Raw genomic sequence first — 17,749 nt, 5'->3', positions numbered from 1 at the left:
AAAGAGCCAAAACCCCCCATATATCAACTATTTTTTCTTGCCATTGTCCTCCCTCCTTCCCATTCCACCCAAACAAGCTGCACTAGGCACAAGATAAATGTCTCTTGTCTTGCCAGGTGGCCTCGTTTTCAGTGAGTTTAAATTGCAGTACTCAGTGGCTCCTCTGCAGAGCTAAAGAAACTTCAGGTGGAGCTGACTCTCAAATCCAGGTCACTTTTATTTAGACAGCTAAATATAGATTTTTGGTATTATACAATTAGATGCTTGTGAGTGAAAGTTTTGGCTGGGTAAGTAACATAGTGTCTGAGTCAGATTCAGTGGGCTTAAAGAAATGGGACATTTCTATCAGGAATTTTTCTATACTGTACACATGACACATCATTTGAGAATATAATATATCCCTCTTCTTTATCCTGTCTCTCCATTACCTGCAGTTCTCTCAGGCTGGCTTTTCTTCCCATAGTTTCCTTAAGTGTAACTTGGAATTGACCCTGAGCTTTATCATCCTTTGATCAATGCCTGTGCATTTCTCACTCATGTGAAGATTTCCTCAGACTTGGGCAGTGCAGCAGCCTGCAGCACAGCATGTTCTTACCCCACAAGCAATGCTGAGAACAGCCCAAATTCCTCAGCCAATCTATGTCCCAATAACACGAGAGTGCCACAGATACTCGTGGTGGTATTTGAAAAACCTTCAATAATCAACTTTTGATTAAACAATTTTTCAAGAGGTTTACAGAAACTCTGTCCCTTCCTCAGGTTGTGGTTAGCAATTTCAGCAAATGTATTACAAATAAGTATTAAGCTCAAATACCAGAAATGTTTGCGCTTCCATGAAGCAATACCACACAGATGGTTAAATCAGAAAGTTCCCAAGGGACACTGCACTGGAATAAAGTTTGCAGAGAGATTGTCAAGGGGATCTTCTGATGGAATTTTTTTTTTAAATGGCTTCTGCTGCATACTCTGTGGCTCAGAGAGGTATTTTCACTTTCTAATTTATGAATCCTAAAGATGAGTCATGTCTGGCAGAGATGATTTAGTAGTAGGCAGAGGAGGGATAAATTCCGCCAAGACAGACAGAAATCAAACCAACTTCCTTTGAGTTTTAATGAGGGTTATAAGAATCCCAGGCAGACCTTTGCAGAATCCAGCTAAGGCAGCAGGCTGCTCAAGTCTGCAGTTTGGGGTACCTACTCTGTGCATAAACACTTCAAAGCAAAGCTCATTAAAGTTAGTGGGAAAGGCTCAGCAAAGAGACGGGGCTTGAAATAAACCCAAACAGTGAAACTCTTTCAAAAGGTATCAATCCAGCTCCCCTCAGAAGGGTTTCCTTCATTTGGAGGCTTAGAGCAATAACAAGGAGCTTCAGATGTATGTGCAAATAAATAGAAATACAGTTTAGGGCAGAAAATGAAACATTATCTTCTTGGACTTTTGTTTTACTATTTCATACAAGTAAGAAAAATTTCAGTTGAAAGTTTCCTATCTCCCTTGCCAGGCCAAAGCAATCAGGGTTAAGTCATAATCATCTTGATGTTATTTACTATGTGATTTGACAAACATCAAAACCCAGTGAGTCACTAAATCTTAATTAGGACAGACCTCCCAAAAGCCATAGCATCAGCACTTGCACAGCAGCAGTGAAAAGAGAGCAGCAAAACCACCACACTCACTAGAAAGAAGGGAACAGGAAAAAATGACATCTAAAACTTCAATCAACCAAAATGTAAAAAAACTTTACAAAACTGGTTTTGTGCCCAATAATTTTGATAGCAAAAGAAAACTTTTCCCAAGACTGAGATTCTTGTGACAGCATAAATGTCTCTATTAAGTGTAGTAAGATCTTAAGCCAAGAAAACACATTATTACTCAAAGTGGTGCATTGCTACTCATGGTGTATCTTCAAAGCCAGAAATTTAATGCCAAAGAGCATCAGACAAGAAGAACACCATGTCCTTAACAGGAATATAACACTACCCAGCTATGTAAATGTGTTAGAAAATTCTCTGGTTCTGATCAGCCTTGCGAAAAAATATTTAGGTTTTCTGCAGGTGTGCAGCATTCCACAGCTCCGGCAGCTGAAACAAAGTCAACTTGAAACTCGTAAAAATTTACGTTCTGTTTAAAACCATTTTGAACAGCATCACGTCATTTTTTCTCTTCCTAAACCTTTCCAATTCTTTACAACTTTTTGCAATGTTTTGAGATGCTTTCAAAGATACTTTTTTAACATTTGCTTCACTGGGTTATGCAAATAGAAAAAAAATTTATGGCATTTCAAGGAGTTCAACATTTCAGTCATTTTCAGCCTTTTTAAAATTCTACCTATCATTATTTGCCTAGCTCAATTATGCTTTAGAATATCTTTTTCTTCTCACAGAATACATTCTTAAAATCTCCCTTCCTCATTGTTTCCTTCAGCACTGCTGTGCCACGTTCCTTTCCATTTAAACATCTTCCCATCAACTTTCCAGGCACTTCTGGTTTTGCCACACTCCATAGAGAAAGACAAGTTAACCAGCATTAAAACCAGCCTGCTTTAAGGTGCCTTTTTTTTTTTTTTTTTTGTAAAGGGAGTTTGGTGTGGAAGCTGTGGTGTGCCAAGGTATCTCCCAAGGCTCCCAGCATCTGCTGTCATGACCAAACACGGAGCAGGAGGTGGAATGAACAAACGGGATGAACAGAGCAAATCCCTCGCTTTGCTTCCAAATGTAACCCATGAAAATTCGGAATTTCAAAGACCGCATTTGTAACATACAGTCCCCAAAACTGAAACGCTTTCAGCAGGTCATGAAGATAAGCAAGTAGAGAACTCCATTGGAGTTGAAAGGTTTCAGGGGGATTTTCCACATCTGAATGTCAGGCTCCAAACCAAGTGGGTTCTCTGACCGCTGCCCTTCATTCAGTCTTCCGGGAAAAGCTGTGACATGTTTAATGCTTTTACAAACCGTTCTATTTATCACCTCTTCAGCATCCACAAGGTCTCCCACTATCTGTTTGATAGCTCCTCTCCTTTCCTCCCCTGCTCCACAGGCCATAAACAACAGCCATAAACGTTTAACAGCCAAGATAAGCTAATAAATACAGCCCTAAATATTATTGCCTCTACAAACAACAGCGAGAGAGTCATTTCTCCTAAAAAACCCACCTCTTTAAACCAGAGAGCTTTTTATTAAGCCAGCAAGTGACAGCACAAAAGGCACCTCAGTGGAACACTGCAGCAAAAATCGGTGCGTGGGGCTCTGAGGAGACCCAGCAACACCCACTGGCTCGGTTGAGTTGTCAGTGAATTGGATTTATTTGCCAACACGGTGCATTTTTCCCCATTACCTGGTCACCTTGAAAAGCGTTTGGATAACCCAGGATACTGCCTCCCCCTTTCCTGCAGCACCCTTCCTATTCTTCCTTTCTTTGCCTCCTTGTCACACAGCAATTTACCTGGGCTGACTCTTCCTCTCGCAGGACATTTTTGTTCTGTCTCCATTGTCTCCTTTTTAAAGTTCCACCATAAAAATGGGCACAAGTCATTTTTCTCTATATTTTTATATATATAACCCTCCCTAGTCTAGATTTACACCTGCTTCACCACATTGGATCTAGAGTCAGGCATACCCTGCACAACACTTGCCCACAAAACCAACAAAGTATCACGTACTTGCAACTGACAGATCAGGTTAAAAATGGAAAAGCAGCAGAAAAAGGGAGAAGTTAAACGCTTCTTCAGGCTTCTCTTCCCACTTCAATCAAACACCAGTAAGAAGCTTTAACCAGAGGTGAAATGTGGCAGATGAATTTCAGGAAGATTAGCTTCTTTTGCAGGAATTTGGTTGTCAAGAGCAAAATCAGACCTGTGATTGAAAGGTAACTTTGAACTCCCCTCAGCAGAAGCTACAGGCAGCCCATAATAATGCACATTATTATTCTAGCTCCCTCGGAAGTGGCATGGGACGTTTTTAATTCTGAAGGCCACTTAAAGGCATTTCCATTTTTAAACTCTCACCGTGACTAAAGGGTTATTGCTCGTTTCCAGCCTGTTAGATCGACATTCTCCACGTCCCGCATGTGCCACACTTGGAAGATTTTGTTCTTGTTTCCTGCTCTCGCTCATCACAGAGACAGGGGAGAATCACACGTTATTGCTTTGGAATATTAAAAGCAAATGCAGAGAGGGGTTAATTTATACCTTCCACTAGAGACTTGGGAATGTTATTATGAAACATCGTGAGTGTTGATAATATTTTTCTTTTTATTTGCTTTGTTTCTCTGAGCATAGCTGTAGAAGGAGTAAAAAATAACCTTGGGCATTGTAGGAAATGTGCTGCAATCCAAAAGTAATTCACAGAGCAGATCTGCTGAGGGCCCTGTGAGCTGAGCATCTCAGCACATTTTGGGGACAGGAAAAAGCAGGCAGGCAACCTCCCCACTAAATAAATGTCAATATTTGTGGAGCTGCAATTATCAGGGTACAGCCCACAGGGAGAGACGTGTCCCTCTCCAACCCGACACGAGGGAAAGGTTCATTCTACCAAATTAAAAGGCAGTTTTGTTAACAAGTTACATCAGAATTTATCTTAATGGTGATAAACACACCAAATCAGCCCAACCTTCCTCATGTTTTTCAATCTTTTCCCCCCTTGGTAAATCATTATTTTTCCCCCTCATCCCACATGGCTACCCCAGCTGCACAGAGCTACTACAGGGAAATATTATCCCATGGAAACTCAAGCCTTCAGCAGCATATTTAGAAACTAATTAGCTTAAAACCCAGAGCATGAAGAAAACGTTTCAAGGATAGCACATCTCCTTTCCTTCTTTCATGACATTTCCCAGCTTTATGAAAGCTGATGCTCCACTCCACATATTTTGATATTTTACCAGAATTACTTCCCAGCAAGTTGGGTGGTGGCAGAAATAGCAATAAATGACTGCGTGTCAACAAGGGGGTTATTGGGGAAAGAGGGAAAGAATCTGTTACCTTCATGCACACACCATGCAATAGTTTATTAAAGTGTCAGGAGCAAGCCTTTAAGGTGAAAGCAAGCTGACTCAGAATTCTCTGATTATTGAAAATGAATCCTTAATAGAAGTAAATGGACAAGAACAAAATTTCCTCGCTGTGCTCGCCATTCAAAATTAATTGGAAAGTGGATGATTTGAGAATATTATATCCTCTAGTGAACTGAAAATGCTGCATTTTTTTTCTCTGAAACCAAGAGCGGGGAATTAAATTAACTCTGAGGTTTGTTTGCTCAGAGTAGGCCACCAAACTGGATTAATTAATCATCATTTATGAACACTCTATAACCCAGGGCAGTCAGAAAACTGCTAAAATAGCAACATGACACTAGAACCATTATAAAAACAAATGATAAATTTCCTTCATCTCCAAGCTGTATCAACTTGCCAGGCATTTCTTTGCAGTTCAAAAGAAAATATCCTGGAGAAAACTCTTACTTAGTGTTTATAGGGGTGCTCAGAATAAACAGAATGATGATGTACACTTGTTCTGCAACTTCATGTGCTGTGCAGGGTCCTGGGCAGTCATTTCCATAGGAAATGCCAGGATTGCGTTTCCTTCCTCTGCCTGAAGACTACAGGGTGTTGTGTTAGGGATAAAAGACATCATTCATCTGATCATTCCAAACTCAGTTAGAAGCAGATCTTAATTTACCACATCTCTAAGGAGAAATGGCAGAGAATCTGTCATTTATGGGCATTAATCCAAACTAATCATCCTTTGGACTTCTTTTTGCCTGGATGTCCCTTGCCCTCCATAGCTCTGCTTCATGTTAAGCTTGACTTAAGCCAAACCCATTTCAACCTGCTTAATTTCCCGAACTTGAACTTGGGTTTATTCTTGAGTCTGAGCTGAATAGATTTATATATTTTTAGAGAGAGTTTATAGTCTAAGGAAGTCTTTTCAATGAGAAAACACAGATGGCAAGAAAAAAAATACCTATATCATGAATTTCACCAGAAAATGGAAATAACAAGAGGATTGAATTGCTCTAGACTTCTGCAAAGGCTTCCTGGGGCCCACAGATGTGAGTGGCAGCAGCGCATTTGGGCAGAATTTATTCAGCTTTGGCCACAATTAGCTGTGCTGCTGATCACTTACACAAGTGTGACAAACGAACAGACATAAAACATCCATTCAGATTTTCCACCCTCACGCAGCTACACACCAATTGCACAAATTCATCAAAAGCAGCAGTTACTTTTTCACAGGTTCTGAGCTCATGTGCTAAGAGGAAAAAAAAACAAAATCCATTTTTTCTAATCGCAAGCTTTGAAAAATAATAGATATATTTGAAAAATAGTATTATTTGAAAATTAATGGATATATAACTAATATACGTAACTAATGGATTAGAACTTCCCAACCAATTTTCTTCATCTGGGACCCCACACATCTGTGGTGTCAAAAATGTGTATGACCTGGGAAACAGTGGCTGTGTTGGCATGTATTCATGACTTAGCCTTTATTTTAGAAGCAAAACTTGGAGAGATAATAGAAAAAAAATAAAATATCAAACCTAGCAACTGTATTCTCAGAAGGAAAGGAACAAGGCACAGGATTGTTCTGTCAATACTAAGGAATTCATTTAATCCTGCCAACTAAACAATGGAAAAGTAGAAAGCGTTCCCGGGTAAATGAGAAACAATTTTGCTCTTCCAGTAGGGAATTTTAAAACAACATAGAGGCTCTGCAGCATTTCTACAGCTGTCCCAAGGCCACTTCCCACCAGTGATGGACAGCAGCTTCCACTCCCATCCTGGGAGCACTCGAGGTGGAGAGCAGACATGGTAACGAATATGGGCATGGGAAATAAAATGCCATTCAATGGTTTTGTTTCCCCTTCAATCAAAGACAAAAATGCTTCTGTCCAAACACTGACTTTGTTGCTTTCTTTAGAGATATTACATTTGGAAAATATTTGATTATCCTGTCAAAAACATTAAAGTATAAACAGATGTGCACAGTGGAAAGGGAGTAAAAGTAAAAAAAAACAAAAAAAGGGCGACTTTTCAGGCACATAAATGGTTTTGCTTCAGCAGCAGAAGGGTCATGAATATGAATAGCCCTGAATTCTAGAGAAACCATTTGTCATTATTAAAATTAGTGCTTTGTCAACACAAAACTCTCCCTCCCAGCTTCCTCTTAGCCACACAAACAGCTGCATTACGGGATTCATTATCAGGGAATGGGCCTCTGGCGGGACAAGCCTGTAATCCGTAATGGGAGGCTGCTCAGGGTGGGAAAGGGATGAGACACTCCAGACTGAAAGAGGCGGTGCTGTGGCCAGCCTGGCACGGAGCTGCTGGCGATTAGCACATGAAAATCTGGCAGGTCTGCATTCCTCAGCCGCGGCCTCCCATTTGCACAGCCAGGAATCCAAGGGGCTGCCATCCAGATCCCGTTCCGGGAGCCTGCGCTTGGAGCGGCCGCGCGGCAAAACTGAGAGCACAATGGAAAACCGCGGAGGAGCAAAATTCATTTCTGTGGGAGACGGGCGTGCGGGAGAGGAGCCGAGCAGTAAATGCACTTCCACATTGCCGCAAGAACACCACGGAGTGCCCGACACGCCTCTGTTATGCACAAGGCCCAGCTACAGCCCTTGCATTAATTCCTCCCTTCTTGCAAATCTTAGTAAGAGGTGTAAAAGCAAGGCAAAAAGCTCCTGATACAGTAAGCATCAGTTTCCGCTCAGAAGAGCAGAATTCCCACATGAGACCCATCTCTGGCTCCTAGGCTTTCCAGCTATGGGCCAGGGCCAAACAACCAGCAGGAGGAAAGGACCTGAAAGGGACCAGTGATCCTATTTAATTATGGAATAGCTGAGAGGATGAGGTGGAACACATTTATACCTAAGTTTGGTAATGGATTTTTTCATTGCAAGTGTTTGATCAATGAATAGGGAGAGTTTCAGATACGAACAGAAAGGAATCAGCCAATATTTTATTCCCAACACGGGATTGCCATCCTTGAGATTGTGTTGCACTTCAGCTGTGCCCTCCAAGGCAGGTGGCTAATCTTTGTCCAAAACCAAGTGCTTTTAGCTAAAGCTGTGCTAAGTTTGGCAATTACAGGGGGAAAAACCCTCTTTATTCTGCATTAACAGGGCTGTGCTTCCAGAACAAGCACACAAACTCTGAGTACAGAATGCAGTTTCAAGGCACTGGTTTTACATTCCAATATTTTTTAAAGAAGCCCTTTGTTTCTCTCTGCTACCTACTGGAGGTTTCATTTTCTGTGTAACACAAGCCTGCACATACAAACATTTCATATAGAGAAAACACTGTATATCTAAAGTCTGGATGTAAGTGGTGTTAAATAGCCCTAGGAACAAGAACCAAATAGTGAAATGGTGTGATGGGCCTGCCATTAGTTTACAAACAATCTGATATCATCCATGCTCTAAGTATGAACAGTTAAAACCTATTGCCTTTAGTCTCAAGTGACTTGGAGGTAGAAGGCAAAGAACTAAATACAGTTTTATTCCATGAATAACGCATCATATCTGGGTTCCTTTCACTTCCAAAAAGACCAACAGGGCAAAAGAAGCCAAGAGAGATGTCCGAGATCTTTTGACTCCATAAAGAGTGATTAATTGGATCTTTTAAATTGGTTTGCAGCCTAATGAAACTCCTAAAATAAGCTAATACTCATCTCCTACAAGTAAATTTTAACATTAAAAACAATCTCATCCATTTTCAAGTGTAAACAAAGCACAAAGAGCACACAGATTTACTTGCTTACTTCATTTGCTGCAATAATATTAAATGTCATTGGCAGACCCTTTAGCACTTCTCAAACAAACGCTCCAGAGACGAGGTGATATTCTCCACCGACATTTCCTACAAGTCTTTTCCTTTTCATCACTTTAAAACAGTTTGCAGCAAGAACTTTTCACATTTACAGGAGTTGAACTGGTTGAAACTAGGAAGGTTCTGTTTGTGTTGGCTGAGTTTTTTTTGTGAGGAGAGAATGATTTATTACCTTTCTTGTAAGTTTCTGGGGTAGTACATAGAGACATGCACCAAGTTTAGGGTAATTTTAAGATTCACTCCGTTTATGTCAAATACTTGGGGTCATAAAATGCACAGGCACTGGAATCCACCAAGTCAATCCACAGAAAAAAAGAACTTGTACAGTTTCCAATCTCTGCTCAGCAGAAGCCCAGAGCAAAATAAAAGTGAAGAATAAATTACTTTTTGTGGCATGAAACGTGCACAATGCAAACCCACTGCAGAAGGGCCATGAGGGACACTTTCTCCTAAGCTCCATCTGTCTCCCCCTTTCAAAAGTACTAAAAGCCTTGTTAATAATTTAACAAGCTAATGGATGTGTTTTCAAACATCAGGGGCTGATGTTTAAAGAAGCACCACCTCAGCACAGCAAGAGGGTGAGGGTTGGAAGCTAGTGGCTTCTTATCCCATGGTGTGCTAGGGACAACAGAGCAGGAGCCTGCTGGAGGGAAAGCTCTCTCTCCAGGTAGATCAGTGCTAACAACCTTCCTGAGACACACACAGAGGTATTTTAGAGCTTATCTCCAGCCTATCTAAGCCACACTCCAGGCTCCAAAGGCGTGCTGCCTGAACACTGTCCCCCATGCCCGGGTTGTGCAAGGTGTCACTCAAACTACATTCAGCTGCCCTCCAGACACATTAATTTAATTAATTTTGAATTTAAAAAAATCAAAATTCACTGACCTAAACATGACTCCTGTAGCAGCTTTCAAAGGAGGAAGTTGCACGTGCTCTCCTGCAACCTCTTCCCTGCTGCCTGCACATGACTTTACAATCTCCTTCCCATTCCTAATCATCCGAAGCGAGGCTCACCTGGACACAGCCAGCTCTCTGCAAAGCAAACCATTTCCCTGGCACTCAGGTGTCCTCACTGTTGATAGCTAATTTCTTCAGAATGAGGTGCTTCGGTCCCCCAAATCTGCCTGGTTTACACCCCCAGCCCTCCCTGCAGCTGTAATCAAATTCCACTGTCAGTCCACCCTGTCTCAGGCCAATGCACTGACTAAAACAGCCAAGTGACAACATTCAGTTTGATGGCATCTTCATAAAAGTAAATAATGACAATCTACAGGTAAACCAGCCGCAAAACTGAGTTTAATCACCTCGTGGAAAGAAAATGCTGCAAAATATATTTGTCACATTTTTGTTATAAACTCTCTTTATCCCTCTGAAGTAAATCATGAGATCTACAAAGCAGTGGCCACGTAAAGGTTGATAAAAAGACAGAAGTTATTTCAGCTTTAAGGAGAAAAAAAAAAAGACGTACTTAGGTGAGACACCATCATTCCCAAAGCCTGGGAGTTTTCCTGTGTCAGAACTTATTCCCCTACTTACAGCCATGCTATTCTAAGCAAGCCAGCCAGCACTGGGGAGAGACAGCATATCAAAATTTTGGTGTGCCATGCCTGAAAGGCTCCTCTTGTCCCCAGATCAGCATCTTCATGACCCACCTGTCCAACTACGGGAACGACCGCCTGGGCCTGTACACCTTTGCCAACCTTGCCAGCTTTGTCAAGAGCTCCACAAACCTGAAACTGCAGACACTGCCCCCGGTGCAGCTGGCTCAGAAGTACTTCGAGCTCTTCCCCGAGCAGACAGACCCTATCTGGCAGGTAAAATCACATCCTCTTCCTCCTCCAGCTGCTCATTGGAATAAGCATATTTTCCTCTAAAAAGCCTATTTTATGGATGGGAATGTGATCTCAACAATGTAATTTCATGCTTACGCGTACCGGGCTCTTCTCTTAACTGGAATACCATGAGCCACACTGTGCTTTTGGCTACACAGGCATAAATCCAGGGTGGCACCAAGGAAACCTGTGCAGTTATTTAGGGTTTACACTGGCAAAAAGGTGCAGAAATTTTCCCCTGTTATTTTTGGCCCAGCTACAAAGGAAGTATAAATCTATAATATTTCCACTGAGCTGCAGCAATTCCCATCAGTTAACGATTTCCTCCATTATATTTCGTTAATTTTATTCACCAGCAAAGTGCATCCTCTGTTACCAGTCAACACTATGCAAAAGCAGCATCTGTATGATAACTGCTTTAAAGAGCAGCCAGTCCCAACCTCTTCTGCAGGGCCTTTTGTTCACAGGTTTTTATTTTGCATTCACAGGTAGTAGAAAGATAAGGAGATGAATAATATCCCGCATTTCTCTTTTGTCCTTCCCTTTTGCCCTTCCCTTTTGCGTTCTCACGTAAATTAAAATTGGCACTAAGCCCCGTGCATCTGAAACCATTCTGACAGCTCAAAAAGTAATGCCTCGAAGCTATTCAGAGGTTTCCATTTTAACCTCAAATGGAAACGTGATTAAATCAATGTTTCAATCTTTTTTTTCCCCCTTTCTTTTCCGTTTCTGCTAATGACTGAACCTAGTCCTCAGTCATTCAAAACCATTATATACACACTGTGGGATTTTACTACTCAGTGTAGGGCTCTGGCATTAGAGCATAACATTGAGACCCTGCAAAGATTTAGGATCCCACCAGTGTGATGTGCACAACCACCTTTTCTCCTTCAGAACCCGTGTGACGATAAACGACACAGGGATATTTGGTCCAGAGACAAAACTTGTGACCACCTACCCAAATTCCTGGTGATAGGACCCCAGAAAACAGGTAAGAAGCACAAGCAGAGCTTTAAAAAAGTTTCTACCAAGTCAAAGGTATTTTGTTTTTTTTCTGTTTCCTAATGGCATCTCTTTTTGTTGTCATAGGAACAACAGCCCTTTATTTATTCCTTCTTATGCATCCTTCCATTATCAGCAATCTCCCCAGTCCAAAAACTTTTGAGGAAGTTCAATTCTTCAATGGCAACAACTACCACAAGGGAATTGACTGGTAAGAAGAATGACAAAACCAAGGTGTTCATTCTTAATACATGGAAAATCACAATGGAACAATTCCAGGAGCAGGTGTGACATCGCCTTAATTACTGGATGAATTGGTTATGCTTGGAATTACCAGACAGAAAGAGAATCTAATTGGTAATGATGGGACATGTAATCAAGCCCCTAATTTTGTTTAGATATTACAGGAAGAATTTTCTGAGTTTTCACACAAATGAATGCAACAGCTCTGTCATGATTTCTGTCTTCATGCTGAATAACATCTCTGTCTTGTCATCGCTGTAGGAGCACTGACTTACACTCTGTTCCTTCCAAAGTGGCTTTTCATGAAGTGAGGTTTGATTCATCTCTTCACGAGAATCCATCCAATCAGTTTTAGATGGAAAAGACCATTCAAAGCCAAAATTCAAATCTTGCATTCTGAAAGTGTCCAAAAGCAAAGATGTGTCAGTTCCAAAATGAAGAACTTCAACAATGTTAAATTTAAACAGTTTGACATTTAAATGTTGACATTAAATGTTGACATTTTGAAGCTTTTCCCATTTTTTTCTGCAGCTAAAACTGAACTCACTCCAAACTGGTGAAAGATATCCCTTTGACACTGAAGTTATTAGCAAAAATCCCATCCATCTCAGGAAAAACCTAATTACCAGACTTCATGAGGGCTTTAGCTATTACCAGCACCACCTAAGAGCCAAAATGCATTCCCATTATTCCAGTCTGGGCTGAGCTGAGAAATTCAATTTTGCTTCTTGAGAATTATGTCTGAAAATTCACCTTTTCACCCACCATGAAAATGGGAAGCATGGGGACATGACCCTTTTGTGCTGCTGCTAATTCTAACAAGTCTCTTCCCCTCCAAGGTACATGGATTTCTTCCCCACTCCTTCCAACATCACCACCGACCTCCTCTTTGAGAAAAGTGCCAATTATTTCCATTCTGAGGAAGCTCCCAAGAGAGCTGCTTCCCTCATCCCCAAGGCCAAGATCATCACCATCCTCATCGACCCGTCCGACCGCGCCTATTCCTGGTACCAGGTACGGCCTTTGCCTCAAGGAATGGACAGTGGGACCAGTGGCAGGGGATGATGGCCAGCATCAGTGGGATTCTGTGTCCTTGAGCAAGAAGTGGGAGCTACTGCACAGCGCTGGCACTGTGTGGAAGCAGGAGGATGCCGGATGCCAGTTTCTGCAGTTGGCACCTGTGACACCTGTGTCAGAAATTATGAAACTTCCCAGCGCAGAGCTGCCACCAGCTGTAAACAAACAGTTTAATCTCAATTACAGCTGACAGGGCAGAAAGGGAGAGCAGTGCTCCTCACCCAGGGACCTACACAGGGAGAAGGAGCGTGGCCCAGCCAGGGAATCAGAGCTCCTGATGCTGAGGGTCTGGCACCACATCCCTTCCTCGAGTGTGTAAGCTCAGCAATGTGCAGGGGTGCACAAATGGACCCAGCGTCTCCAGCCGTTTCCAAGGAGTTACGAAGAGCTGTGTCTGGAGACGCTGGCTTTTTTCTCTCCTTGGAAATAAAAGCAAGGCTGTTGTTTTCCCCTGGAAACTTTCCCCTGGAAACTCTTCCTTGCCTTTTACTGAGCCCACACCCATCTGCAACAAAATCGGCACTATTTAAAACCTCTATTTTTAGAGAAATGTATAAGCATGCTTGTGAAATCTGGCGTAGGCGTACACATAAGGGAAACACTAAATGCAGTGTTAAAATAGACACAGATTAATAATGCTGGAATAAGCATGAAATACATCATTTCTGATACTGCCAGGAAGTTCTGCAAGGAATAGAACACGGCCAGGGGCTGCAGTTTGCACCCTTGTAATATCTCATTGGCACCTTTACGACTGCCAAGGCAAAGTAGTAAAACAATGGCTCCTCACTCCCCAGGGAGAGCCTTGACTGAATGGTGTCCCCACTCTGCTTCCTTGGCCCCCATCCCTCTCCTACCTGGCAGAGGTGGCACTGAGAGGGAGCTGAGGGCTGCCGGCACAGCCCTCCTGGCAGCTCCCGGAAGATTTAAGGCTTAATCTTCAGCGTCCTTGTGAAACGTATTTCAATATCTCCCACCAGCACCAGCGCTCCCACGAGGACCCGGCTGCCCTGAAGTTCAACTTTTATGAAGTGATCACGTCCAGCCCCTGGGCGCCGTCGGAGATCCGGGCGCTGCAGAGGCGGTGCCTGACCCCCGGCTGGTACGCGCTGCACATCGAGAGGTGGCTCACACACTTCCCTGCCTCACAGGTAATGGCCAGGCTGTGGCCCAAGAAACCTGCAGCTGCAGCATGAGACATTGTGGGAAGGTCTGAAGAATTCCTTTAGAAAATTCCAGGGCTTTTTCTAAAAAGAAATTTCATCCTGCTTCCCACTCGGTCCCTATCATAGAAAGCTTCACATTTATTTGATCCTGTTGTGGAATTGGCCTTTCTCAGGGCTAGAGCGTAGATTCCTTCTTTTGCCCCCTCTTCTTTCAGATATTTTATTGAATTGTTTTTTATAACCTTTCCCATGAAAAATGTACCCAAACACATAGACCTAAAGAAGATTTCCATTGCTAAAGTAATAATACTAAAATAACCCAAAGCAAACATTTTAGTACCATAAAGTACATGCATGGGCACTCTTTATCCAAGGACATGGTCACAGGTCAGTTCATATCTGTACCTACTGTAAGAAAAAGTTGTAAAAGGCTGTATAATAAGTGAGCAAAGGAACAAGGATCCCCAGAGACTGCTCTGTGTGGGACAGAATTTTGCTGAAAGGAGGCAGAGCTGAGTGTTGCCTGCTTTGTCATGGATCCAGGGGAAAAAAAGAACTAGAAGCTCTGTCTTCTTGCACTCCTCCTTTTTTCTTTTTATACAGCCTCAGCTGTCCTACAGAGAGGACAAGCAGGTCAATCCCTTTTCCAGGAGAAGAGAGAAAATCTCAGTTCGTCATTTACTTCCTTCTTTCACCTCTGGCCTTTCTACTCTTTCATAAATGGGGTGGGAGTCCTGCCCAGAGCTGCTGAGCTTGCAGCAAGGGCAGTATTGCCCTGGGAGCAAACAGGCCACATCTCCTCATTGCCCACCTCATCTCAACTTAGTCCTCCAAAGGAGATGAGGATGTCCTGGCAAATTCTGAGCATGCAAAGTGTGCTGAGCATCCCATGCCCTGTTCCCTGGGCTCCTTCTCTGCCCTCACCTGGGGCTGCTGCCCTCTCTCCTCAAGATTTTCCACAGACACATCATAAACCGCAACAATATTTTACATTCTTTCCTTATCTCTTTTTCTCAGAATTCTCTGAGACTCAGGTTTGGCTTGGGAGGTTTAACTCCTGCACATGAACAAGGTGCCCACACAGAGTTACAAGGTGCCCACCTATGCAAATTCAACTCAATGAAGTAAAAAGTGAACCTAAGAAGTTCACCCATATGAATGTTATTAGCACTGTACAAAGTCATGTGCTAATTTAAATCCAGGTTGCCACAGAAGTGAAATAATGCCATTACTTTGTTAACCTTGGTCCTGTTTCCAAGAAAGTGCCATATTTACCCCTGCAGTTGCTCATTATTGATGGACAGCAGCTGAGAAGTGACCCTGCTACTGTGATGGATGAAGTGCAGAAGTTTCTGGGAGTCTCTCCTCATTATAATTACTCCGAAGCCCTAACGTGAGTGTATTCCTCTTGTGTCTGCCCTGTGGGATCCCAGGCTACATCCCCTCCCACCAGGATTCCTTGATTATTAATTACAAACAGATGACACATCAGGACAATGATAATTTTGAAAAGCTTGGGGTTCTCTTCCCTCAGTCTCCAGGAGCTGAAGCCCGCTGAGTGTCAGGTGTGGAAAGTCTGGCTTAAGTGTTTTTATCATTCCCATAGGAGCCTGATGGCAGAGGTTGGGTTAGAAGCACTCGTTCCCTAATCCCATTTCCTGTCTGGATTTCCATGTACGGTTGAGACTCCTGCAGGGGCAGGAGTGGGCTGAATTCCCCTCTCCCCTCTTAGTCCAGCAGAAAATTGTAAGAAGCTTCTGCCCTGAGCATTGTGTGAGGTGCATCATCTCCTTACAGCTCCAGCCCTGGGATATCTGTGGGCTGGGAAGCCTGGCACTGCAGCTGAGGCTTTTCCAAGTCCCCTGTGCAAGCAGAGAGCACGAGCCAGCACATGCAGTGGGAAGCAGAAGAGCCTCTACTTCACCTTCCCTGCAGGCTGGTCCTGAGGGAAAACACAACCACGGACTTTCCAGCTGCCCCACACTGCTCCTCTCTGCTCACAATTACCATTTAATGTTTCCTCTCCTGGGAGGGTTCAGCTTATTTATATCGTGGGTTCAAAGTAAGACTTCAGTGCTTAAGAAAGTTGGTCTGCCAAAACCTTTTTCTAGAGGAAATACTTTGGATTTCAGAATGCAATTTTTTAAGTCACTGGTTTCCTAAGCGGATGGAAGAGAGGAGGAGTCTGAGCACAGAGCTGAGCTACTGATGTTTGAACAACTCACAATTGCACATCTGCAGTGCCTTCTGCTGGGTTTTTAAAATACACACCCACAGACATACATCTTCCTTTCTGGAACTAAATTAAAGTCAGTGGAGTCGCACAGCAGGAAGAAATTTGGCCTCTCTACTGGTTTGGACAGGAAAAATGGATTGTAAACAGATCCATAAAATTATGCACTCCCTGTTTAGAGGCATCAAGAATGCAAATGGGCTATGGAAGCACACACTTCTGCATGGATTTGGGATGGAAGGGAAAAATGCATTAAAGTATGTAGCTGCTTTTTGTCCAAGGGGAAAAGATTGCATAGGATTGTTCCTAGTCATTACTGCCTAACAAGTGCACACCGCACATCTTTAAAGGTGTCAGGAAGCAGCCTGAGGACCCAGTCCTGTGAACAGCACTGAGCAACAAGTCCACCACCCTGAGTAATTATGTGAAAGTCTTGCAGGGGAGTAAAATCGACCGAGGCAGAAGGGAGGCGCTATCCAGAGCCATGGGAGGGGAGCAGAGGGGACCCAGAGGCGGGAGAGGCAGGGCTCGAGGAGAACACAAGATCAGAGGAGTGTGCTTAGGAAAATGTTTTCCCTTGGAGGGCTGCTACATTCTGTCAGAGAACAAGAGAAAAATTCTCGTGGTGGCATTGCTTGGCTCTTCCCTCGCAGGCGTTCCCTGCCTGTGGCATCAGGTACTGCCTTCCCAAAACCCTGCTTCTCCCCCAGGCTTAGTCTGCAGGGATGGGAAGACAACCAGGCCTCGAAAGGTTTCTGCTGACAGCTCTAAAACGCTCCCCTGTAACTTTAGCCTTAGGGCTATCACTATTTTTAAATAAATACTTCCACTGTGCCCAATTACGTTCACAGAAGCCCTGAGAGTTCCGTGATTTCTGAACGCAGAGGGTTGAATTCATCCCGAGCTGTCTCACCCTCTTTTCCCCTTCCCAAATTTGCACATCCTTTTCATAATATTCAACAAGCTCCTTCTGAGACAGAAATATTGTTTGGGGCATAGTTTTGCAGTTTCCCCTTTACCCAGCACACGATACTGCTGCTCCTCCTGGGAAATTAATGCAAGGCAGCTAAAGCACTTCACCATGCATGGAGCAGATGGGAAAGGCCAAAGCAGAAATGAATCTATCATCAATATACCCATTTAATCAATGATTTATTTGTTTTTAATTGATACAGCTACAGAGACAATTTAGGAAACAAAGGTCAGGCCTGCATTAATAGGCTGGGCAAGAAAAAATCCATGAAGAAGGTTCACCCTTCTCCTGGAATTCGTTCACTTCTGTACAGCAGCAAATTGCAGGTGCATCCGTGTTGTACGGACAGAGCCGGGGCAGAGAGGTGCTGTGTAACTAATTAACTCCATGT

General features: G+C 43.0%; 1 protein-coding gene across 1 annotated transcript in view; it reads left to right on the top strand.

Moving 5' to 3' along the window:
- LOC103613200 (N-deacetylase and N-sulfotransferase 4) overlaps positions 1-17,749 on the top strand; it is a 67,187-nt gene that overhangs the window by 48,317 nt on the left and 1,121 nt on the right. The window contains exons 7-12 of the mRNA XM_008630947.2: positions 10,464-10,646; positions 11,559-11,655; positions 11,754-11,877; positions 12,749-12,923; positions 13,967-14,137; positions 15,436-15,545. Of these exons, the coding sequence (XP_008629169.1) occupies positions 10,464-10,646; positions 11,559-11,655; positions 11,754-11,877; positions 12,749-12,923; positions 13,967-14,137; positions 15,436-15,545 (860 nt within the window). The remainder of the gene's footprint in view (positions 1-10,463; positions 10,647-11,558; positions 11,656-11,753; positions 11,878-12,748; positions 12,924-13,966; positions 14,138-15,435; positions 15,546-17,749) is intronic.

The sequence above is a fragment of the Corvus brachyrhynchos genome, unplaced genomic scaffold (genome assembly GCF_000691975.1).
Source record: "Corvus brachyrhynchos isolate BGI_N302 unplaced genomic scaffold, ASM69197v1 scaffold1333, whole genome shotgun sequence".
In the NCBI taxonomy this organism is placed as follows: domain Eukaryota; kingdom Metazoa; phylum Chordata; class Aves; order Passeriformes; family Corvidae; genus Corvus; species Corvus brachyrhynchos.
This window is presented reverse-complemented; position numbering and strand designations above follow the sequence as displayed.